General features: G+C 41.9%; 1 protein-coding gene across 1 annotated transcript in view; it reads right to left on the bottom strand.

Annotated features, from left to right (window-relative positions):
- The window catches only part of LOC118369378 (cadherin-23-like), a 625,272-nt gene that overhangs the window by 409,769 nt on the left and 189,194 nt on the right, over nt 1-26,309 (bottom strand). Inside the window, 1 exon segment of the mRNA XM_052498286.1 lies at nt 19,628-19,720. Coding sequence (XP_052354246.1) covers nt 19,628-19,720 — 93 coding nt within the window.

Genomic DNA, 26,309 nt, shown 5'->3' with positions numbered 1-26,309 from the left:
TAACTTTAATAATGGAACATTAGTCACTTTAATAATGTTTACATAATCCTTTACTCATTTAATATGTATATACTATATTCTATTCTACTGTATTTTAGTCAATGCAGCTCCGACATTGCTCGTATATATATATTTCTTTATTCCATTATTTTACATTAGATTTGATTGTATTGTTGTGCATTGTTAGATATTACTGCACAGGTATTTCGCTACACCCCAATAATTTCTACTAAACACATGTATGTGACCAATAATATTTGACTTGATTAAAAAACAACTGTTTTGCATTTGTCTACAATAGTTTCAACAGCACCCTCTAGGGTAGCATCATGGTGTAGCCACATCATCACTCCCGACAGACACAAGCAAAAAGTCTTTACATAAATGTTGCAGCAGCTCGGCTACACCTAAACATTAGCAATCAGTCTGATCAACTGTAGGCTTCTAAGAACAGCAGTTGCATACAGCCTATGTGCCCTGTCCATACAAATTGGTAGCGTTTTGTATTTATAGTCCATTTGGTTGTATCAGGTGAAAATGTGGATGTGATAAAATGTGGTTTATATTTCAACTCGGGCTGGCTAGGCTGCCAATAACTTTTCAATATATTTTAAACTGGAATTAATCAATCAACACAATATTGATGACATAGGCTGTGAGTTAATTATTAATTAGGCATTTTGCTTTGCATCGGCCTACACGATGCAAACATGCATAAAGAAACCTCAGCCTTGTGAGTTCTATTGTCCATCAGTTTTAGTCTCTGTGTCTGTGTAGAGGAAACTCCCCCTGTTAGTCTAGTTTAAACATAACTCATATGAACAAGCTGCTGCAGTTTGACAGGGTTTTCATCCTCCCCAGGGCCAGGAGTTTTTCCAGGAGTTTTGTAAAACCATGTGACCTGATTAGAAAAACTGGTCCCATCATGGCCCATATAAAATAATTTTACAAGTGATTAATCACTGTCATACCCTATAGGGTCCAGAGTTTTACCAGGTTAGGTTTCCAGATAAGGAACAACTCTGGGCCCAAGGAAAAAACCTGTGGTGCCACCAGTCTGCTCACCGTTGTCAGGTATCGGCAGGTGTGTGGACGATCAGGGCTTTATTCAGGAATATTGGACAACTTTGATGTGTCAAGTGAGCGAGATGCACAGTCTGTGTTTGACTTTGTGAATTCTGAGATTTCTGAGTTTAACTTCATAGAGAAACGTTTTGCCCAAACCACCTATCATGGCACTGCTGTAATGGAATGTATCTGCTATTTGTATTTACAGCTAAGTCCCTTCCAGCTCCCAGTGTTAGGGGCGATGACCACTCAACTCCAATAACAGTGTCAACTCTCTCCTGACATGAACTGAAGCCATGTCTCATATCATGTGCCCTCTTATCCACTTGAACATTGAATGTTTCCTCTCCAAGCACTGTGAGCAGCCCTGTCAATTTTCTCTCATTACCATATGTAGAGTCAGTCACATACACAAACACAATCACATTATTACAGATCAATGTGGTTTTAATCCTTACTTGGACTAACTAATTATTAGCTCTTTTTTTTGGTTGTCTTCCAATTCAAATCCTGTCCTGCCCTGTTATATCATATTGACATTCAACCTCCTCCCTTCTCTCTCATCTATTATTCCCTCTCTCTCTCTCTCTCTCTCTCTCTCACACACTCATAAATTCTTACTTCTCTCCCCCTCTCTCTCTCGCTCATCTATTCTTCCTTCTCTCTCTATCTATCTCTCTCTTTCCCTTGTTGAATTGCAGGAAATTAACTTTAATAACATTTTTCTCCGCAACAACAATAAGAAATACCAAAAGATAAGACATACCAAAAGACCACGTGCATGTGACCAATACAATTTGATTTGATTTGAAGTCCTCGGTGATGTAGAGGAATTTAAAACTGCTGACACTCTCTACTGCAGTCTCGTGGGGAGGGGGGGTGTTTATGCTATGGTAGATGCAGAGGGAGTGTTTGATTTTATGACAACTACAGTACAAACAGCCATTTTCTTTTTGCCAACAGTAATGAGGAGAGTTTACAAATTCAAAAATTAATAGGATTGTCTCATAATGTCTTAGCTTATAAGTCAGATAAAATGCAAATAATGGCTCTAATATGACCAAGGTGATATGGGTACAATGACCTCTGGCAGGATAATATGATACGAGTTACACAGAGGCATACATGATTAGGTCTTGAAGTTATGTTTTCACAATAATAACCATTTGACAAAGTTAAGAGAAAAGGTGGCTGGATCAGGTTATTAATCTGATGTCTACTTTATAGTGACACAGGGCACATCAAGAGTGCAAGTCCTCTGTTCTGCACAATAGAACAACACGCTTTAAATATCTAATTCACAGGCATAATGAACGTGTGTGTGTGCATGCGTGCGTACGTCTATATGTCTGCCTACCTGCATCTCTGCCAACCACTCTCCATTCCCCAGCCCAACCCTCCAGTACTATCCTGCCATTCTTTGATCTCTTGTGATGTGATTTCAACATCAATGTAACATCAGTTCACATGAATGCTGTGGCAGTCAGTACAGTATCACCAGATAGATACTGCACAGTTATGATGACCTGACCACTCTCAAGCTTCGATCCTGTTTGACTTTCTATGGTCTGTAATTGTTCCAGGAACAGTTGTCTCCCATAAAAATAGAATGATTAAAACATACATTCTCATTCAAGTCAACGTTCCGTGATTACGTTTACTGTAAATTCTGGTGGCCATATTGAGTGTACCCATATTCTAGTCATTCTATTTCTATCGTGTAGCCTGTCCACCCCCGGCTAAAACAGAGACTGGTCTATAATGCAGTCAATGGGAGAGCTCACTCATCAGCTCTGTGAGAGGGACACTAAGATAGAGTTGATAGCAAATACAGAAATACCTGGGCTGAGCAGGGATTTGCCTTCACCTTCTGCCTGACAGAATGGAGAGAGGAGAGAAAACAGATAAGCTCACATTTAGTTATCTAGCTGTGAAAAAACCCCAGATAGCTTATTAAAGTTTCCTATCTAGCAGTGCTTGTCTGTCTGCCTGTTTGCCAATATATTCGATCCATCTGTATAGCGCACCAGAATCATAGTAAGTAGAATCATATAGGGTTCTTCGGTTTGTCCCGCTCGTGATTCAGAACAATTATATTGAGAGTCGGAAACGTTGTTGAAAACAAATATTAGTTTTACTAACCAAGGAGCTTGTTGTGTTGCGAATGTGTTGTGTTGCGAATTACAGTCGGCTATGTGAGCAGTGAGGCAGACATGGCCTAGGCCTAGGCTACCATGCAGTCACGGTGTGAGAGTGTAGCCGGGAACTGTCCATTACAAGGCTATTTGTGTGGTGTTGTAACATTCCCAATTTCCCAATTTGTCCACCTGCAAAGCTCATGTTTCCTTCCGTTTCGCAACAATACATTGTCAAGTTTATTTTCCCTGACTCCGAGCTCACACAAAAAATGACTAACTTAAACAAGAGAAATAAAAAGAAAGGTTGAGATGGTGAAATATACCATCGTGGAAACAGGTGCCGCGTGAGTGAAATCCTCGTGATTTGTGGAGTCATTGTGGACAAGGAGTAAAACAACCCGATTGATAGACACACAGCCTGCAAAAGTGCAAGCATGTATTTGTTTATGATAATTCAGTTACTTATCAGTCAATTATTACATTAATTCAGACTTTTGTTCGTTTAAACCATATACAGGCCATATAAAGTTTAAACCTGTGTGGCTGATAATAGTTTGAGTAGCCAATTTCATACTAAATAAATAAATGTAGGCTATATTTGCAGCCTATAGCCTATTGATTCTGGCAATTACATTTACATTTACATTTAAGTCATTTAGCAGACGCTCTTATCCAGAGCGACTTACAAATTGGTGCATTCACCTTATGACATCCAGTGGAACAGTCACTTTACAATAGTGCATCTAAATCTTAAAAGGGGGTGAGAAGGATTACTTATCCTATCCTAGGTATTCCTTAAAGAGGTGGGGTTTCAGGTGTCTCCGGAAGGTGGTGATTGACTCCGCTGTCCTGGCGTCGTGAGGGAGTTTGTTCCACCATTGGGGGGCCAGAGCAGCGAACAGTTTTGACTGGGCTGAGCGGGAACTGTACTTCCTCAGTGGTAGGGAGGCGAGCAGGCCAGAGGTGGATGAACGCAGTGCCCTTGTTTGGGTGTAGGGCCTGATCAGAGCCTGGAGGTACTGAGGTGCCGTTCCCCTCACAGCTCCGTAGGCAAGCACCATGGTCTTGTAGCGGATGCGAGCTTCAACTGGAAGCCAGTGGAGAGAGCGGAGGAGCGGGGTGACGTGAGAGAACTTGGGAAGGTTGAACACCAGACGGGCTGCGGCGTTCTGGATGAGTTGTAGAGGTTTAATGGCACAGGCAGGGAGCCCAGCCAACAGCGAGTTGCAGTAATCCAGACGGGAGATGACAAGTGCCTGGACAAACAATTGTTTATTTAAGTTTAAATTATATTGATTATCTAAACAATATTGCATTTTATGGTGCGTTTTGTTGTCAGCCATATGTTTTCATTAGGTAAGAAGAAGTCTAATTAGAAGGCTCTTTTTCAAAGTGAATAGAGTTCTCAATGTGCTGCATCTTATTGTGTAAATAAGAAGATAGGCCTATTGTTCTTAATTCATGGCATGGTTTTCTTTTATCCAAATGTTGAATAGACACGCAGACAAACTCATGCAGGGAATAGCAATAGCTTAATAGCCTACTCCTCTGGAGTCATAAAAACAATGAATAAATGAATGTTATTCGGTGGGCCACAGATCGGCTCTCTGAAAAATGATATGCGAGTGTCTGGTTGAGGAGAAAAATCTGTCGTGATGGGGCTTGGAATTGACGTGTCTGGCACAAAGCGGCTGCGGCTAAAAATAACGGACCCATGCAGGACTCCAATTTGAGTGCCTAGTTATACCCTAACACAGTGATGTTAGGAAACTCCTGCTCATGCTGGTTTTCAAAGTGATATGTAATTCCTATTGGAATTACCAGCGTGAGAATATCCAAAAATTGGAACTTTCAATCACACAGAACCTACATTCAGAATGATGAGACAACCTAAATCATCTGAACTAAAACAACCATCTCAGTAATGGGTGCAATAAGTCCAACTGCTGACAGATTGGAATTGTTAAAAAAAAGTTATTTATCTTTGTATATCAAAAAATGTATCAATCAATCAATGCAAAAACAACTTCAGACTTCTGAAAATCAACCTGCAATAGAGCAAGATGGGAAATATAATGGGCATGGTCTTGAGTGTTTTACTCGCACAAAGTAAAAATGACACAACCAGACTCAACTCTGGCTATTAACACGTTAAAGCTGCAATATATAACTTTTTGGGCGACCCTGTCACGGTCTTCTTCCTCCTCTGACGAGGAGTAGTAGGAAGGATCGGAGGACCAATGCGCAGCGTGGTAAGTGTTCATGATACTTTTAATAGAACACAGAAAAATACAAAATAAACGTGAAATAACAACAAAAAAACGAAACAGTTCCGTGTGGAACACACAGACACAGAAAATAATCACCCACAAAGCAAGGGTGAAAACAGGCTGCCTAAGTATGGTTCTCAATCAGGGACAACGATTGACAGCTGCCTCTGATTGACAACCATGCCAGGCCAAACACAGAAATATCAACTCGTAGAAAAACAAACATAGACAACCCACCCAACTCACGCCCTGACCATACTAAAACAAAGACATAACAAAATAACTAAGGTCAGAACGTGACAGACCCAACCAAATTCACATAGAAATGTGAGTTATAGATCTGTCATTGAAATACAGTTTAAGAAGCTGCATTTTTCTTCTATGTGTGGTATTTCTATGCTTCCGGTTCTTAATTTTCATTTTTGCATCTTCCACTTTCGGTTTTGTACACCAGCTTCAACCAGCTGAAAATTCAAATATTTGTGGTTATGGAAAGGATAGCGGTTTAGATAGTACAATGAATATTTAAACTATACTTGCTTGTTTTGTCACATAAACTGAAATTAAGCGAACTATTAGAATTTTGGCATTTTGAATTTAGAGCTATTTCTGCATAGTGTACCTTTAAGTTAAGTTCTAACTTCTTAATCAACACTAGAAAGTTACACACAAAAAATCAACACTAGTTAAAACTGGCCAATTTGCTGTGTACCATTGTCACGCCCTGACCTTGGAGATCCTTGTTATGTCTCTACTTTGGTTTGGTCAGGGCGTGAGTTGGGGTGGGCATTTCTATGTTTTGTGTTTCTATGATTTTCTATCTCTATGTTTTGGCCGGGTATGGTTCTCAATCAGGCACAGCTGTCTATCGTTGTCTCTGATTGGGAACCATACTTAGGTACCCTTTTCCCCACCTGTGTTTGTGGGAAGTTGACTTTCTTTATGTCACTTAGCCTTAAGCTTCACGGTTTTGTTTTGTAGCGTGTATTGTTTTGTTCTGTTCGGTGACTTTTCTTAATTAAAGAACATGTACGCGCAACACGCTGCACCTTGGTCCGCTCCTTTCATCAGCTGTGACAACCATGCAATACACTGCTGGTTCACTGCCTTCTAATTTACTACTCTCTGCTTAATATCACATAAAATATGAATTTGAAAGACAGAAATCAGGACAATGATATGAACTATGTCAGTATGGTATTTGTAAAATGACTAAGAGAATACCATGCGAAAATATTCCCATATACTGTAGGTACAGTTTAAAACATTCTCACACCTATTGTTTTAAAATGATCAGATTACTCAAACTATTGATGCTGAGGATTCAACACTGAGGTAAACACTAATAATCAGGCACTATTTAAAATAAGAAAAATATATGTAATTAAAAAATATATTCAGATTCAGAAGGGTTCTTTGTAGAACCCTTCTTGCCTTCCAAAGAATCATCAAAGAAACCTTTCTTCCAAAAACATTTATTGGGTTTTTAAAGGTTCTAGGTAAAACGGTTCTTGGTAGAACCCTATCACTCCACGAAGAACCCTTTTGGAGCCCTTTTTTTCTAAGAGTGTGCATTTTAGGGCCAGACATGGCTGTACTATCTGCCCCGGCATTGCTGTTGGCTTATCTGTGTTCAATATTCTACTATACCGCCTGTCTACTGGAGGATAAAAAACAATTGATAAATGGACGAGGTATTAAGGTGTAGATAAAGGAGAGAGAGTGACAGTACAGAAAAGGTATAGATTTGTGTGTGTTCGTGCGTGCTTGCCTGTCTCTCTGGATGTACAGTATATGTCATGAACGTGAGAGAGTGGAATTCAAAGAAAGAAAGAGGGGTATTTGGGGAAAGAAAAAAGAAGAGAGAAAGAGAGCAGGAGAAAGAGTGTGTTTGTGTCATTGGGGTAGGATACAGCTGGGGAGAGCAACAGGACACAAAACACACTTGGCGAGTCTCAAAGTCATTAGTGGTGGCATTTGATGATGGCAATGTTTCAATGACACAGAGACTAACTCGCAGTGGGAGAGGGTTTAGGGGTCAGGGAGCATGGGACGAGAGGCTGGGGGGTGGGGAATCGGAACTCCCTGGGGTGACTGTTTTTTATTAAACACTCAGTTGCTGTATAAACAAAGACACATACACACGCACAAAAACACACACACACACACACACACACACACACACACACACACACACACACACACACACACACACACACACACACACACACACACACACACACACACACACACACACACACACACACAGACAGACCCACAGACAGACACACACACGCACACAGACACATACTTTGAGGTGGGTTATACTAGCTCTAGATCAAGAATCATAGGGCTGAAAATGTGAAGAAAAAAGAAAACATCTCCCTTACTCAACATGCAGGACCCCTGCACCATGACCATCACCATCATTCTATCACATGGGGAATCTGTTGTTTTAGTCAAACATTGTGTTTGGGTGATAGTCTCTGGGTGCATCCCAAATGGCACCAAATACCCTATATAGTGCACAAGTTTTCACCTGAGCCGTATGGAAAGGACCCTATGGGCTCTAGTCAAATGTAGTAGACTATATGCGGAATAGGGAGCCATTTAAGATGCAGCCATTATCCCTTTGTCTCCACAATGTCTGGTTGCTGTAAATCTGCCCAGCTCATTAGCACTGACAGAGGGAATGCTAGCAGCCCACCTGCTACCCTTCACCCTCTTTATAGCACCACAAATTAAACTCACAATTACACATGCAGGCACACACAGACGCACACACACACTTCTAGCCTCTCCACCTCCTCAATTACACACACACACACGACTCGTCTACATACTAGCCCTCCCTGTCCTCAGATTATATTGAGCCAGTGTAACAGCTTAATCTGTTCACTGTGCTAACTGGGCTGTAGTTCCTTTCAATATCTTCATCCACCTTTTTGCTTTCTCTATCAAGAGCTCTTACATCATCACTTTCCTTCTTCCTTTATTCATGTTGTCATGTCATTTAGCTGTTTCCCTTTTCTCTCTCTCTGTATTCCTGTTTGATCTCACTTTCCCACTCCCTCTCTTCCATCTCTTTCCCACTCCTTACATTGTTATTGTTTCTCTCCGTCTGTCTCTCACACATAACACATTTCTGTCTATCTTTTTCACTCCCTGTCTCCCATCTCTTTCCACTCCTTTCCATGTTACTTTCCCTATCTCTGTCTCTGTCCCTCCCCCTATCTATTTTTCTCTGCAGTCAATTTCAGGAACTAGTTTCTTGTCTCAGAGTTGTTAATTAAAGCCGTAATCTGTGATTGACTGGTTACTGTGGCATGTCCGGTGAGTGACAGGTTGATGGAGTGATGTTGCAAAGTTTGCTTTGCCCGTGGTCACCAGAGGTCACAGACGGAGACCATAAAAATGCGGGGGACAAAAAGTTGTCGGAGGCGGAAGATGATGAGAGGGAGGAAGGAAAGGAGGAACGGAGTGGAGGAAACAGGATAGGACAGGGAACGGATTGAGTCACAACACCCTCACTGCCTTATCTTCTCCTCGTTTCTCCCATGACTGAGAAACGAGGAGAAGATAAGGCAGTGAGGGTGTTGTGACTCAATCCGTTCCCTGTTCTATAAGTAGTGATACTTTAGTAAACAGGCATTTACCATGGTTTATCTTGAAATAACAGCATTTCAGAAACACAATTTCAGCCAATTCAACCTGACTGGTCTTTTTGTATTATCAAAATAAAACTATGCTGTATTTACAGGAATGATAACATCCCTGCCCTAAAGGTCTATATCTATTTGAATGTGTAATTGCATAGGACCCTGAGAGAACCATGATATATGCTGAGATAACTGTAACATAACCCTGATAGAACCCTCAGACAACCCAGAGAGAACCCTGGTAGAACCCTGAGAGAACACTTCACTCCACTCATAGGAGGAGGTAAACAGGGCAGGCTAAATAGTCTCCTATTTCTCTGAATTTATTTGCTGGACTTTATGGATTGAAGAGGAGAAAAATCCCAGTGGCTTTGAAGATTTGGAGAGGACTGGGGGTAGGCTATGCACTCAATATAAACACAACACAATATATGTGTGTGCGCGCTGAGATAGATTTTAGCCTCTGTTTGAAGTTCCACACTCCAACACTTTACTCCACTCTGGCAATTACTTAATATCAAGGATTAGATTGGGGAGAGGGCAAAGAAGAGGGATAGAGGGAGAAAGAGAGAGAGAGAAAGATGGAGAGGGGGAAGAGAGCAACTGGAAATGGGAGAGGAAGGGAGGGATAGAAAGAGAGGAGCGAGATAGAAAAAAGGTGGAAGAGAGTTGGTGGAGGTGGTAGACAGAGAGAGAAAGACAAGCTGTAGGGTAGAGATTTAGGACAGCACTCCACATGGAGAGTTGTTCTGTTTGGAATGCAAATTGACTTTCTCCATGTGATACGGAATCGCTATTATTTTTAATTTTTAGAACACACTCAAGAACCTCCAGAAGCTAACCAGCTAACTAGCTACAAGCTATTTAGTCATTGTTAGTTTTTTAACCTGGATAACACTCGCCAGTCCAGCTTCCCTGCCCCATCCACCGCTGCCCCCTGGACACTGATCACTTGGCTACATAGCTGATGCACGCTGGACTGTCCATTAATCATGGTACTCCATTCTGCTTGTTTGTTTTATCTGTCGGCCCCGTTGCCTCGTCAACGCCATTTTACCTGCTGTTGTTGTGCTAGCTGATAAGCTGCTGTCTCACCTACTGTTTTAGCTAGCTTTCCCAATTCAACACCTGTGATTACTGTATGCCTCGCTGTATGTCTCTCTCAAATGTCAATATGCCTTGTATACTGTTGCTCAGGTTAGTTATCATTGTTTTAGTTCACAATGGAGCCCCTAGTTCCACTCCTCATACCCCTGATACCTCCTTTGTCCCACCTCCCACACATGCGGTGACCTCACCCATTACAACCAGCATGTCCAGAGATACAACCTCTCTCATCATCACCCAGTGCCTGGGCTTACCTCCGCTGTACCCGCACCCCACCATACCCCTGTCTGCGCATTATGCCCTGAATATATTCTACCATGCCCAGAAACCTGCTCCTCTTATTCTCTGTCCCCAACAGTCTAGGCGACCAGTTTTGATAGCCTTTAGCCGCACCCTCATACTACTCCTTCTCTGTTCCGCGGGTGATGTGGAGGTAAACCCAGGCCCTGCATGTCCCCAGGCACCCTCATTTGTTGACTTCTGTGATCTAAAAAGCATGTCAACATCAGAAGCCTCCTCCCTAAGTTTGTTTTACTCACTGCTTTAGCACACTCTGCTAACCCTGATGTCCTTGCCGTGTCTGAATCCTGGCTCAGGAAGGCCACCAAAAATTCTGAGATTTCCATACCCAACTATAACATCTTCCGTCAAGATAGAACTGCCAAAGGGGGAGGAGTTGCAGTCTACTGCAGAGATTGACATTACTTTGCAGGCTTACTTTCCAGGTCCATACCCAAACAGTTCGAACTACTAATTTTGAAAATGAATCTCTCCAGAAATAAGTTTCTCACTGTTGCCACCTGCTACCGACCCCCCCTCAGCTCCCAGCTGTGCCCTGGACACCATTTGTGAATTGATTGCCCCCCATCTATCTTCAGAGTTTGTTCTGTTAGGTGACCTAAACTGGGATATGCTTAACACCCCGGCAGTCCTACAATCTAAGCTAGATGCCCTCAATCTCACACTAATCATCAAGGAACCCACCAGGTACAACCCTAACTCTGTAAGCAAGGGCACCCTCATAGACGTCATCCTGACCAACTGGCCCTCCAAATACACCTCCGCTGTCTTCAACCAGGATCTCAGTGATCCCTGCCTCATTGTCTGTATCCGCTACGGAGCCGTAGTCAAACGACCACCCCTCATCACTGTCAAACGCTCCCTAAAACACTTCTGTGAGCAGGCCTTTCTAATCGACCTGGCCCGGGTATCCTGGAAGGACATTGACCTCATCCCGTCAGTTGAGGATGCCTGGTCATTCTTTAAAAGTAACTTCCTCACCATTTTAGATAAGCATGCTCCGTTCAAAAAATGCAGAACTAAGAACAGATATAGCCCTTGGTTCACTCCAGACCTGACTGCCCTCGACCAGCACAAAAACATCCTGTGGCGGACTGCAATGGCATCGAATAGTCACCGCGATATGCAACTGTTCAGGGAAGTCAGGAACCAATACACGCAGTCAGTCAGGAAAGCTAAGGCCAGCTTCTTCAGGCAGAAGTTTGCATCCTGAAGCTCCAACTCCAAAAAGTTCTGGGACACTGTGAAGTCCATGGAGAACAAGAGCACCTCCTCCCAGCTGCCCACTGCACTGAGGCTAGGTAACACGGTCACCACTGATAAATCCATGATTATCGAAAACTTCAACAAGCATTTCTCAACGGCTGGCCATGCCTTCCGCCTGGCTACTCCAACCTCGGACAACAGCTCCGCCCCCCCCGCAGCTCCTTGCCCAAGCCTCTCCAGGTTCTCCTTTACCCAAATCCAGATAGCAGATGTTCTGAAAGAGCTGCAAAACCTGGACCCGTATAAATCAGCTGGGCTTGACAATCTGGACCCTCTATTTCTGAAACTATCCGCCGCCATTGTCGCAACCCCTATTACCAGCCTGTTCAACCTCTCTTTCATATTGTCTGAGATCCCCAAGGATTGGAAAGCTGCCGCAGTCATCCCCCTCTTCAAAGGGGGAGACACCCTGGACCCAAACTGTTACAGACCTATATCCATCCTTCCCTGCCTATCTAAGGTCTTCGAAAGCCAAGTCAACAAACAGGTCACTGACCATCTCGAATCCCACCGTACCTTCTCCGCTGTGCAATCTGGTTTCCGAGCCGGTCACGGGTGCACCTCAGCCACACTCAAGGTACTAAACAATATCATAACCGCCATCGATAAAATACAGTACTGTGCAGCCGTCTTCATCGACCTTGCCAAGGCTTTCGACTCTGTCAATCACCATATTCTTATCGGCAGACTCAGTGGCCTCGTTTTTTCGGATGACTGCCTTGCCTGGTTCACCAATTACTTTGCAGACAGAGTTCAGTGTGTCAAATCGGAGGGGATGCTGTCCGGTCCTCTGGCAGTCTCTATGGGGGTGCCACAGGGTTCTATTCTCGGGCCGACTCTTTTCTCTGTGTATATCAATGATGTTGCTCTTGCTGCGGGCGATTCCCTGATCCACCTCTACGCAGACGACACCATTCTATATACTTTCGGCCCGTTATTGGACACTGTAAGAGTCGGCTTTCTATTCCGCAACAAAGCCTCCTTCACTCACGCCGCCAAGCTTACCCTAGTAAAACTGATTATCCTACCGATCCTCGACTTCGGCGATGTCATCTAAAAAATTGCTTCCAACACTCTACTCAGCAAACTGGATGCAGTTTATCACAGTGCCATCATTTTTTTTTAACTAAAGCACCTTGAACGACTCACCACTGCGACTTGTATGCTCTAGTCGGCTGGCCCTCGCTACATATTCGTCGCCAGACCCACTGGCTCCAGGTCATCTACAAGTCCATGCTAGGTAAAGCTCCGCCTTATCTCAGTTCACTGGTCACGATGGCAACACCCATCCGTAGCACGCGCTCCAGCAGGTGTATCTCACTGATCATCCCTAAAGCCAACACCTCATTCGGCCGGCTTTCGTTCCAGTACTCTGCTGCCTGTGACTGGAATAAATTGCAAAAATCGCTGAAGTTGGAGACTTTTATCTCCCTCACCAACTTCAAACATCAGCTATCTGAGCAGCTAACCGATCACTGCAGCTGTACATAGTCTATTGGTAAATAGCCCACCCATTTTCACCTACTTCATCCCCATACTGTTTTTATTTATTTACTTTTCTGCTCTTTTGCACACCAATATCTCTACCTGTACATGACCATCTGATAATTTATCACTCCAGTGTTAATCTGCAAAATTGTAATTATTTGCCTACCTCCTCATGCCTTTTGCACACATTGTATATAGACTCCCCTTTTTTTCTACTGTGTTATTGACTTGTTAATTGTTTACTCCATGTGTAACTCTGTGTTGTCTGTTCACACTGCTATGCTTTATCTTGGCCAGGTCGCAGTTGCAAATGAGAACTTGTTCTCAACTAGCCTACCTGGTTAAATAAAGGTGAAATAAATAAAATTAAAATTAAAAATATGAGAAAGACGATGATTCCAAAACCAGTTCTTTCCCTAAATCTTCATACCATTCAAATTGAATGTTGTTTAAACATTCTGAGAACAAATCCAAACTGTTCTGACTGTTCTAGGAGTATTTGTTTTTAAGTTGCAGTTTGAGAATGTTTTACTTGAGTTCCTTTAAAAATGTCCTGGTTGGTTTTATTAACACTCTGAGAACGGAAAAATGATAAGTTATTTTTCAGGTAATTAAATAACTTTCTGAGAACATTCTCTAAATGTTGTGAACATTTCCTTAGGGTTATTATTGAAAGTTGTATTAACCCTCTAAGAATGAAATGCAAAGGCTTTTGTACGTTTTCTAATAAGACTTTTCATAACACTGCAAGCTTATTTTGGGTTCGATTTGTTTTACTCCAAACACAGAGAGACACAGAAATGAATGCAAACACATGTATTGTTTATTGTGATACGGCATCAATGAGTTTCAAACTTATGATCTTCTGTTCGCTATCCATGGAATTAGTCCACTGTGCCATCATGTTTTTTTACACATATCAGCTCTTCTTTTTAGCCTATTCAAACAGACCCCAATTCAAAGGAAACAAAACGACCCAGGCAGATAGTGGTCAAGTTACTAAGGTTCAAAGATGGCTGTTCTGGAGAGAGCCAAGAACTTGAGAGGAACCAACATCTTCTCTGAAGCTGTGTGCCAGAGGCGGAAATAACTTATCCCAGCATTAAGCTGCCAGAGAATGTGGGGACATCGCTTAGATCTGCTACAACAAGCTCATTGTTCACCCTCCCTCCCAAAAGACTGGGAGGAGCGAGAGAGCCAAGCTTCCGGCACAGTAGCTTCAGCCCAATATCACAAACAAACACCAACAAGTGTCCTATTTTTTTTGTCTCCACATTATGCCTATCTCAGATAAGCTACCCAGGGAAGGGCTAAGAATAGCCAATACTAGTATATGTTGCCTTAGAAATAAGGTTCATGAAATTAATAACTTGATAACATTGGATAACATTGGTGGCATGGGATAACATTGAGGGGTAGATCAGCTTTAATATTGCAGATAGATTGTAGCCCCACACACATATATATATATATATATATATATATATATATATATATATATATATATATATATATATAGTACCAGTCAAAAGTTTAGACAGACCTACTCATTCAAGAGTTTTTCTTTATTTTTACTATTTTCTACGTGTAGAATAATAGTGAAGACATCAAAGCTATGAAATAACACATATGGAATTATGTTGTAACCAAAAAAAGTGTTAAACAAATCTAAATATATTTTATATTTGAGATTCTTCAAAGTAGACACCCTTTGCCTTTGCTTATTTGAGCTGTTCTTGCCATACCATGGACTTGGTATTTTACCAAATCTTCTGCATATCACCCCTACATTGTCACAACACAACTGATTGGCTCCAACACATTAAGAAGGAAAGAAATCTCACAATTTAACTTTTATCAAGGCACACCTGTTATTTGAAATGCATTCCAGGTGACTATCTCATGATGCTGGTTGAGAGAATGCCAATGACCCGCCACTATGTTCCACAGCAGGGAAAACCCCATAATTGATATTTTTCCAACTTGAAATTTGATTACTTTTCCTAGCGTGACACCAACAAAAACTGAAATATCGCCTTTGTTCATATTTACATGAAAACTGTACACCACCAGGGTACAACGATCATCTTAAGGTCAGCTTTGACCCGGAGTTATAAAATCATTTACACTCCACAAAAAAACACACACATACACACACACACACACACACACACACACACACACACACACACACACACACACACACACACACACACACACACACACACACACACACACACACACACACACACACACACACACACTGAGATATTGAGATTATGTGTGCTACTGATTGAACTCATCCAGCAGCTCCTGAAAAATGAAGATCACCATGGTTGGCACAGTTAGAAAGAACAAGCCTGAGCTCCCCCCTGCACTCCTCGCAACAAGGTGGAGAGACGACTTCTCATCAAAGTTTGCCTTCACCCCCACCACCACTCTAGTGTCTTACCTCCCAAAGATAAACAAGAATTTGGTCCTCCTGAGAACACTGCACAAAACAGCTGATATCAGTGATCGTGAGGACAGGAAGCCAGCATCGTCCTGGACTACAACCACAACAAAGGAGGCATGGACAACCTGGACAAGGTGATTGGAGCTTGCAGATGCTGACTGATGATGATGACTGCCCGCTGGCCCTTGGTCATCTTCCATAACATCATTGATGTGTCCTCATACAATGCCTTTGTGATATGGAACAAGATCAACCCTGCCTGGATGCCTGATAAGCGGAACAAGAGGACAGTGTTCCTGGAGCGGCTGGGACAGGCACTTGTAACCCCACACATTCAAAGAAGGGAGCGCATCCCCCGCACAGCAGCCTCTGCAGCTCTTGTGAAAGCTGTTCAGGGGGCTGAATCGTGTCCTGATCCACCTGAGGCTGCAGTTGGGGCAGGCAAGAGGAGGAGATACCAATTCTGTCCCGCAAAGACAGTCAAACAAATACTATGTGCTGCACATGTGAGAAATACATCTGCAAAGTCCATGCACACACATTTTCATACTGTCCTACATGTGCTAATTTGAGTTGATTGATTTATGTTCCTCACGTTTTAGTTTTGTATCTATTATTTTATTTGTATTTATTGTTGTTGGTACACCTTGTGGGTGGGAGCAATGATAGAAAAATGGGAGAATACTATAATTTTGTAGTTGAAATCTTCATTGTACAATATATAAGAATATATCACTATGTTGGCAAAAAATTCAAGACTGTTATTGTTTCACTTTAATAAAATACATTCAAAACAACTTTCTGCACATGATGAATGGCAGGTTGTTTCTTCATGCAAAATAGCTTTGGGGTTCAAATTCAATTAAGCTCCTTTATTTTAGGGGTTTAATGAAGGCGGGTCATTTTTGACCCTGAGGACAAAGGGAGAATACAGAATGTTAAGACTACACAAGGGTTAAATGAAACTGGTATTATTAGGGTCTTTATGGTCTTCAATGAAGGGCCAACAGAAAAATGCCCTACTTTTTACCTTCCACTTGCCTCTTCCATTTTTGCATTAATGCTGGAATTAGTTAGTTGTAATTGTGGGTAGAGCAGACATTTCCAAATATGTTGATAGCTGCATGTGAGATAACTCCACTAGTCCTATTTATGATTTAATTTAGAAAGATTCTAGCATGTTTTTATTCCAATTTTTTACATCTATTTTTTTAATCTATTAGTATATTTGAATTTAACAACAATATTAGTTATATTATCTTTGGTGGATTAAATTGAAATTGCAACCAACTTTCTATGTTTTATTTTTTTAATAGTGATATTTGGGAGATTCATTCCTTTTGAAATAACCGAAAGTGCAATGTTGTAATCTGAATAAAAGGAAAAAGGCCATTCTTGAACATGGGGTGAGACATTCTTATTAATTTGCTAGAGAAGCAGTTCAGATTTAAGTTAAACTTTTGTATGACTGAAGCTTTTAGTGAGAAGTCTAATGTTTAATATTTAAGAATTTCTGCCCCCAGAACTTCATAGTCATTGTATAAATAGGCCTGCTTAATTTTGTCTGGCTTGCCATTCCAAATAAAATGGAATACTTTTTTCTCATACATTTTAAATAACTGTTTGCTAGGTGTAGGCAAGACCATAAGCAAATTGGTAAACTGGGATATGACTAAAGAGTTATTCGGGGTGATTTTTGCTAACATTCTATAAAAATGTATCGGTGTGAGATCATTTATGCATTTTGTAATATGTATATCGAGTATGTCCAAATCACCATCAGACAATTGTGTTGGTAAACTCCACGGTAATGAAAAAGTTTGAATTTTTTGTGATCCAATATGTAATAGAGTACACTTATCATAATTTGGTTGTAATCCAGAGAGGTTAGAAAAAGTATCTAGATACTCTATGATTGTGGATTTAAAATAAAACATGAATCATCAGTGTACAATGACACCTTTGTTTTTAAGCCCTGGATTTCTAACCGTTTTAAATTATTGTAGGATCTGTATTTTAATAGCTAACATTTCAATACATAGTGGACAACCTTGTTTTACTCCTCTTGACAACTTAAACCCTTTTGAGAAGTAGCCATTATTTAAAATTTTACACCTTTTCCATCACGTTAACCCATTTTATAAGAGATTGTCCAAAATTGAAATGTTCCAGGCATTTATATATAAACTTCAGTTGTATTTTATCAAAAAATATTAAGTCTATGCGCTGTACATTTTTCTAGAATTTTTGCATCACAACACCGAAGTGTAAGGGGCATCCAATTTTTTCAATGGACTGGATCTTTATATACACCACTTGTATCCTGTTTCAGTAATAATGAAATCAGACCTTCTTGTTGAGTTTCCGGTAATCTACCATTTAAATAGGAGTGGTTAAAACATATATCAAACAAGTTTGTTAATGGGGATCTTTAACAAATACAGATAAACTGTCAAGCTCTGAAACTCAATTAGATAATTCCTTTGAGGCAACAGCAGTAACAATCCAGGGATATAATGTCTAAAGAAAAGACACAAATGTCTATGGGGGAGGTGTTGCTGTATATGTTCAGAGCCATATCACTGTAATGCTTAGAGAAGATCATATGTCAAATGTTGTTGAAGTGTTGTGGTTGCAAGTTCACCTGCCTCATCTAAAGCCTCTTCGTTTGGCGTGCTACAATAGGCTAACAGTCAGTATTTTAATAAAATGTGCGCAAAGCTTGATAGTGTGTGTCTGTGTGATGTTAACAGAGAGGTCTATTTTCTGGGTGATCTGAACATTGACCGGTTAGCAACTAGCTGTCCTCTCAAGAGGAAGCTTCTAAATGTGACAAATGGCTGTAACATGACCCACGTTATCACTCATCCAACTACAGTGCATATACCGATAGTGTTGGATCTGTGACATCCACCTGTATTGATCATATCTTCACTAATGCTTACAGAGCTTTGCTCCGAAGAATCATCAGTTCCCAATGGCTGTAGTGACCATAACATTGTGGTAATAACAGGGAAAGCCAAAGTATCAATGTTAGGTCCTAAAGTAAACGATAAGAGATCATACAAAATGTTTTCTCATGATTCTTTTGTTGAGGCTGTAGAACATGTATGTTGGTCTGATGTGTAATGAGGAACTGAACCCAGATGCAGCTCTGAGAGTGTTTATACAATTATTCATGTCAATTGTTGACAAGCATGAACCAGTTATGAAATTAACTGTGAAAACTGTTAGAGCCTCCTGGATTGATGATGAATTAAAAATAAATGATATAAAAGTGGCGGCAAAACAAGTCAGGCTGCTCAGCTAATCGGTTGACATACTGTATATTTAGAAAGGTTGTGAATAAACTTAACAAAAATAACAAGAAATTACATTGCCAAACCAAGATAAATGACATAAAACACAATGAAAAAATACTTTGGAGTACGTTAAATGGTATCATGGGCAGAAAACCCAATTCATTTTCATCAAGATGATGAGTTATTTATGACAAAATGTTTTGATATTGCCAAAAATGTCAATGACTATTTCACTAGTAAAGTGGGAAAACTATTTTTATAATGTACTGTGACACAAATTCCACATAGTCAAATAACATACAGTTCACATATCCATACACACCACGCAAGACATGCCATCAGGGGTCTCATCACAGTCCCCGAGTCACAAACAAATTCATGGCAACAGAGCCATGATCGCATGGAACTCCCTTCCATCTCCAATTACACAAGAAAACAGCAAAATGATCTTTAAAAAATGTATAAAACATCTCATGGCACAATAGGGATTTTGAAGTGACATACACACAAGCACGAACACACAGACACGCTATCACACTACAACACACACATACTGTACATGACTGTAGCCTACCTCTGCGATGTGTACTGTGTACAGCTGGCCATGGAAAGTTGGGGAGTTGTCATTCACGTCTCCTATCTGGATATTTACTGTGTCTTTGACCACCTGCGAAGGCACAAGAGGTACTGATTTGTTATTACACAAACACACACAGGCAAGGAGAAATAAAGACATCCCCCCCTGACACACACACACACACACACAGTACCTACACTATGCACAGCAGGGCCTCCCCCTAAAAATAAAACATCTTCAAACATACAGACTGCATCTGAAGCAATTTATTTTTAGATGTTGTTTTCTATAGGCCTATTTATTTCCCCAACCCATCACAAATTGTAAGCAATTGTAAGCAATATTTTGCTCCCCTGTAGTAGAGTATATTGTGATACATTGCAGGCCACACTACTTCTCTAGAGAGTTTTCGGCTATACTTTTAGTGGCTGTTTTATTTACCACCACAGACAGATGCTGGCACTAAGACCGCACTCAGCTGTATAAGGAAATAAGCAAACAGGAAACCACTCACCCAGAGGCGGCGCTCCTAGTGGCCGGAGACTTTAATGCAGGGAAACTTAAATCAGTTCTACCAAATTTCCATCAACATGTCAAATGTACAACCAGATGGAAAAAAATTCTAGATCACCTGTACTCCACACACAGAGCACAAAGCTCTCCCTCACCCTCCATTTGGTAAATCCGACCACAACTCTATCCTACTGATTCCTGCTTACACGAGCCTACCAGACGAGCTTAATCAATTCTATGCTCGCTTTGAGGCAAGCAACACTGAGGCATGCATGAGAGCATCAGCTGTTCCGGATGACTGTGTGATCATGCTCTCCGTAGCCAACGTGAGTAAGACCTTTAAAAAGGTCAACATATACAAGGCTGCGGGGCAAGACGGATTACCAGGACGTGTGCTCCGGGCATGTGTGCTGACCAACTGGCAGGTGTCTTCACTGACATTTTCAACATGTCCTTGACTGAGTCTGTAATACCAACATGTTTCAAGCAGACCACCATAGTCCCTGTGCCCAAGAACACAAAGGCAACCTGCCTAAATTACTACAGACCCGTAGCACTCACGTCCGTAACCATGAAGTGCTTTGAAAGGTTGGCTCACTTCAACACCATTATCCCAGAAACCCTAGACCCATTCCAATTTGCATACCGCCCAAACAGATCCAAAAATAATGCAATCTCTATTGCAATCCACACTGCCCTTTCCCACCTGGACAAAAGGAACTCTTATGTGAAAATGCTATTCATTGACTACAGCTCAGCGTTCAACACCATAGTACCCTCAAAGCTCATCACAAAGCTAAGGATCCTGTGACGAAACACCTCCCTCTGCAACTGGATCCTGGACTTCCTGATGGGCTGCCCCCAGGGGGTGAGGGTAGATAGCAACACATCTGCCACGCTGATCCTTAACACTGGAGCACCACAGGGGTGCATGCTCAGTCCCCTCCTGTACTCCCTGTTCACCCAAGGCCAGGCATTACTCCAACCTCATCATTAAGTTTGCAGATGACACAACAGTAGTAGGCCTGATCACTGACAACGATGAGACTTCCTATAGGGAGGAGGTCAGATACCTGGCTGTGTGGTGCCAGAATAACAACCTATCCCTCAACGTAACCAAGACTAAGGAGATGATGGAGGACCGAGCACGCCCCCATTCTCATCGACGGGGCTGTAGTGGAGCATGTTGAGAGCTTCAAGTTCCTTGGAGTCCACATCAACAACAAACTGGAATGGTCCAAACACACCAAGGCAGTCGTGAAGAGGGCATGACAAAGCCTCAGAATTTCCCCTCAGAAAACTAAAAAGATTTGGCATGGGTCCTGAGCTTCTCATAAGGTTCTGCAGCTGCAACATCGAGAGCATCCTGACTGGTTGCATAACTGCCTGGTATGGCAATTGCTCAGCCTCTGACCGCAAGGCACTACAGAGGGTAGTGCGTACAGCCCACAAAATCACTGGGGCTAAGCTGCCTGCCATCCAGGACCTCTACACCAGGCGGTGTCAGAGGAAGGCTCTAAAAGTTCTCAAAGACCCCAGCCACCCCAGTCATAGACTGATCTCTCTAATACCGCATGGCAAGCGGTATTCCCCCAAGCCATAAGATTCCTGAACAGGTAATCAAATGTCTACCCAGACTATTTGCATTGTGTGCCCCTCCAACCCCTCGTTTTACGCTGCTGCTACTCTCTGCTTATCATATATGCATAGTCACTTTAACTATACATTCATGTACATACTACCTCAATTGGGCCGACCAACCAGTGCTACCGCACAATGGATAACCGGGCTATCTGCATTGAGTCCCGCCACCCGCCAATCCCTCTTTTACTCTACTGCTACTCTCTGTTCATCATATATGCATAGTCACTTTAACCATATCTACCTCAGTCAGCCTGACAACCAGTGTCTATAGGTAGCTAGTTCTATAGCCTCGCCACTGTATATAGGCTGTCTTTTTACTGTTGTTTTATTTCTTTACCTACCTATTGTTCACCAATACCTTTTTTGCACTATTGGTTAGAGTCTGTAAGCATTTCACTGTAAGTTGAGAACTTGTTCTTGTAACATCAATGATCAAATCAAATCAAAGTTCATTTGTCACGTGCGCAAAATAAAACAGGTGTGCAAATGAACTTGGATTTGATTTGATCATTGATGTTAATGCTTCTTTATTTATTGACCCTTTATTTAACCAGGTGGGCAAGTTGAGAACAAGTTCTCATTTACAATGGTGACCTGGCCAAGATAAAGCAAAGCAGTTCGACACATACAACAACACAGAGTTACACATGGTGTAAAACAAACATACAGTCAGTAATACAGTAGAAAAATAAGTCTATATACAATGTGAAACAGTATAGCAAGTAAAACACTCGAATGGTAGATTTGAGGTGGAAAAAAGTGCAAAGTAGAGATAGAAATAATGGGGTGCAAAGGACATAAATAAATAAATAAATACAGTAGGGGGAGAGGTAGTTGTTTTGGCTAAATTATAGATGGGCTATGTGCAGATGCAGTACTCTGTGAGCTGCTCTCACAGCTGGTGCTTAAAGCTAGTGAGGGAGATAAGTGTTTCCAGTTTCAGAGATTTTTGTAGTTCGTTCCAGTCATTGGCAGCAGAGAACTGGAAGAGGAGGCGGCCAAAGGAATAATTGGTTTTGGGGGTGACCAGAGAGATATACCTGCCAGAGTGCATGCTCCCACCTTTACCTAGCAGGGTCTTGTAGATGACTTGGAGCCAGTGGGTTTTGCGACGAGTATGAAGCGAGGGCCAGCCAACGAGAGCGTACAGGTCGCATTGATGGGTAGTATATGGGGCTTTGGTGACAAAACGGATTGCACTGTGATAGACTGCATCCAATTTGTTGAGTAGGGAATTGGAGGCTATTTTGTAAATGACATCGCTGAAGTCGAGGATCGGTAGGATGGTCAGTTTTACAAGGGTATGTTTGGCAGCATGAGTGAAGGATGCTTCGTTGCGAAATAGGAAGCCAATTCTAGATTTAACTTTGGATTGGAGATGTTTTATATGAGTCTGGAAGGAGAGTTTACAGTCTAACCAGACACCTAGGTATTTGTAGTTGTCCACATATTCTAAGTCAGAACCGTCCAGAGTAGTGATGTTGGACGGGCGGGCAGGTGCAGGCAGCGATCGGTTGAGCATGCATTTAGTTTTATTTGTATTTAAATGCAATTGGAGGCCACGGAAGGAGAGTTCCATGGCATTGAAGCTCGTCTGGAGGGTTGTTAACACAGTGTACAAAGAAGGGCCAGAAGTATACAGAATGGTGTCGTCTGCGTATAGGTGGATCAGGGACTCACCAGCAGCAAGAGCGACATCATTGATGTATATTGAGAAGAGAGTCGGTCCAAGAATTGAACCCTGTGGCACCCCCGTAGAGACTGCCAGAGGCCCGGACCACAGGCCCTCCGATTTGACACACTGAACTCTATCATAGAAGTAGTTGGTGAACCAGGCGAGGCAATCATTTGAGAAACCAAGGCTATCGAGTCTGCCGATGAGGATGTGGTGATGAACAGAGCCGAAAGCCTTGGCCAGGTCAATGAATACGGCTGCACAGTATTGTTTCTTATCGATGGCGGTTAAGATATCATTTAGGACCTTGAGCGTGGTTGAGGTGCACCCATGACCAGCTCTGAAACCAGATTGCATAGCGGAGAAGGTATGGTGGGATTCGAAATTGTCGGTAATCTGTTTGTTGACTTGGCTTTCGAAGACCTTAGAAAGGCAGGGTAGGATAGATATAGGTCTGTAGCAGTTTGGGTCAAGAGTGTCCCCCCCTTTGAAGAGGTAGATGACCACAGCTGCTTTCCAATCTTTGGGAATCTCAGACAACATGAAAGAGAGGTTGAACAGGCTAGTAATAGGGGTTTCAACAATATTGGCAGATAATTTTAGAAAGGGTCCAGATTGTCTAGTCTGGCTGATTTCTAGGGGTCCAGATTTTGCAGCTCTTTCAGAACGTCAGCTGACTGGATTTGGGAGAAGGAGAAATGGGAAAGGCTTGGGCGAGTTGCTGTGGGGGGTGCAGTGCTATTGACCAGGGTAGGGGTAGCCAGGTGGAAAGCATGGCCCGCCGTAGAAAAATGCTTATTGATATTCTAAATTATCGGTGGTGACAGTATTTCCTATCCTCAGTGCAGTGAGCAGCTGGGAGGATGTGTTCTTATTCTCCATGGACTTTACAGTGTCCCAGAACTTTTTTGAGTTTGTGTTACAGGATGCAAATTTCTGCTTGAAAAAGCTAGCCTTGCCTTTTCTAACTGCCTGTGTATATTGGTTTCTAGCTTCCCTGAAAAGTTGCATATCACGGGGGCTGTTCGATGCTAATGCAGAACGCCATAGGATGTTTTTGTGTTGGTTAAGGGCAGTCAGGTCTGGAGAGAACCAAGGGCTATATCTGGTCCTGGTTCTACATTTCTTGAATGGGGCATTTAAAAAAGAATAACCAGGCATCCTCTACTGACGGGATGTGATCAATATCCTTCCAGGATACCCGGGCCAGGTCAAATAGAAAGGCCTGCTCGCTGAAGTGTTTCAGGGAGCGTTTGACAGTGATGAGTGGGGGTTGTTTGACCGCTGACCCATTACAGATGCAGGCAATGAGGCAGTGATCACTGAGATGTTGGTTGAAAACAGCAGAGGTGTATTTAGAGGGCAAGTTGGTTAGGATGATATCTATATGAGGGTGCCCGTGTTTATGGCTTTGGGGTGGTACCTTGTAGGTTCATTGATAATTTGTGTGAGATTGAGGGCATCAAGCTTAGATTGTAGGATGGCTGGGGTTTTAAGCATGTTCCAGTTTAGGTGACCTAGCAGCACGAGCTCTGAAGATAGATGGGAGGCAATCAGTTCACAAATGGTGCTTGATGTTAATCTGCTAGTTAGCTACCTCGACACATGTTTTACTGACTGTGATTTATCTTCAATGCTCTTAAATAATAACTTCATAATATAGCCTAATACTCATAATCTTCTAACTCATGATATATGGCTAGCTGGACAGTGGCTTGTGTGGATTCTTTAGAATATGGTGCTTATAAGGAGTCTAGACGACCTGTGTTCAGTGCTTAATTTGTAAATCATGAATGGTGAGTGGAAAGGGGGAGTGACCTGTGGAGCTTTTAGGTACCGGAACGCAAGAGGTTCTTTAAAACCTTTATAATAAAGGATTGCATGCATATCATCGCTGTGGCATAGAGCAGTAGAGTAGAGGAGCTTACAGAAGTTGCACACATTTTAATATCCTAGAGTCCCTGAAAAATGTGTCCTTTTTATGAACACATTTCATTTCATGCAATCTCCATAATTTTACATGACTGGAGACTTTGGCAGAATCTTTTTAAATACTGCACAGATGATCAAAATGATAGGCTACTTTGACACTGACAAAATGAGAATCTGAGAACGTTAAAAACGCCCATGTCTTGAATCCATCAATAGCCTAGGCTTAAGTGTGTGGAGACACACCTATTGACAATGTGAGAAGGAAAGCACTGAAAATTGATTTCTAGTTCACTGACTCACCGAATGATGTGCAGCTCACTCGCCGGCTCGTGCCAAAAGCCTCTCTCAATAGGCCTGTTTGGAAGTTGCTAAAATATTTTTGCAGCCGATAGCGGAAAGATTAGTCTTCACTTTTCAGCAGGAACCATTTGCTTTCCAACCTGTGTTGTCCCGCGAATGTATTTTAAATATTGTGAAAGGCCTGTTTTGTCTGCATGCTGTTCACTGACAGATTTCCCAACTGCAGGCTATGCCTTGTTATTAGGCTACACACAGTACACAGACAGGCAATTTTTTTTAAAGAAGATATTGATCCTCTGTGACTAAATTCTAGGTCCACTCATGGTGTAGTAAGCTATTCTGAAAAATGTAATTTATTTCTGAACAAACAGCAGTAATTATATAACTTGCACATTTATTTCAATTTATCAGGGTTTCTGCAGCACCTCCAGCACCCTTCTCTCGGCTATGATTCTATAAGTAAATACATTATAAAGTGCTGCTGTGCAGGCAAACATACCAAATATTGATGACGATGTAAGTGTTATCTAGTGTTAATCAAATGTTATGCTGCTGTGGCAGCACTGTGTAACGGCGTTCTTCGTTTGTAGAAAGAGAGTCGGACCGAAATGCAGC

Source organism: Oncorhynchus keta, chromosome 36 (assembly GCF_023373465.1).
Source record: "Oncorhynchus keta strain PuntledgeMale-10-30-2019 chromosome 36, Oket_V2, whole genome shotgun sequence".
NCBI classification, from domain to species: domain Eukaryota; kingdom Metazoa; phylum Chordata; class Actinopteri; order Salmoniformes; family Salmonidae; genus Oncorhynchus; species Oncorhynchus keta.
The sequence above is the reverse complement of the archived record's forward strand: the minus strand, read 5'-3'. Positions and strand labels throughout refer to the sequence as shown.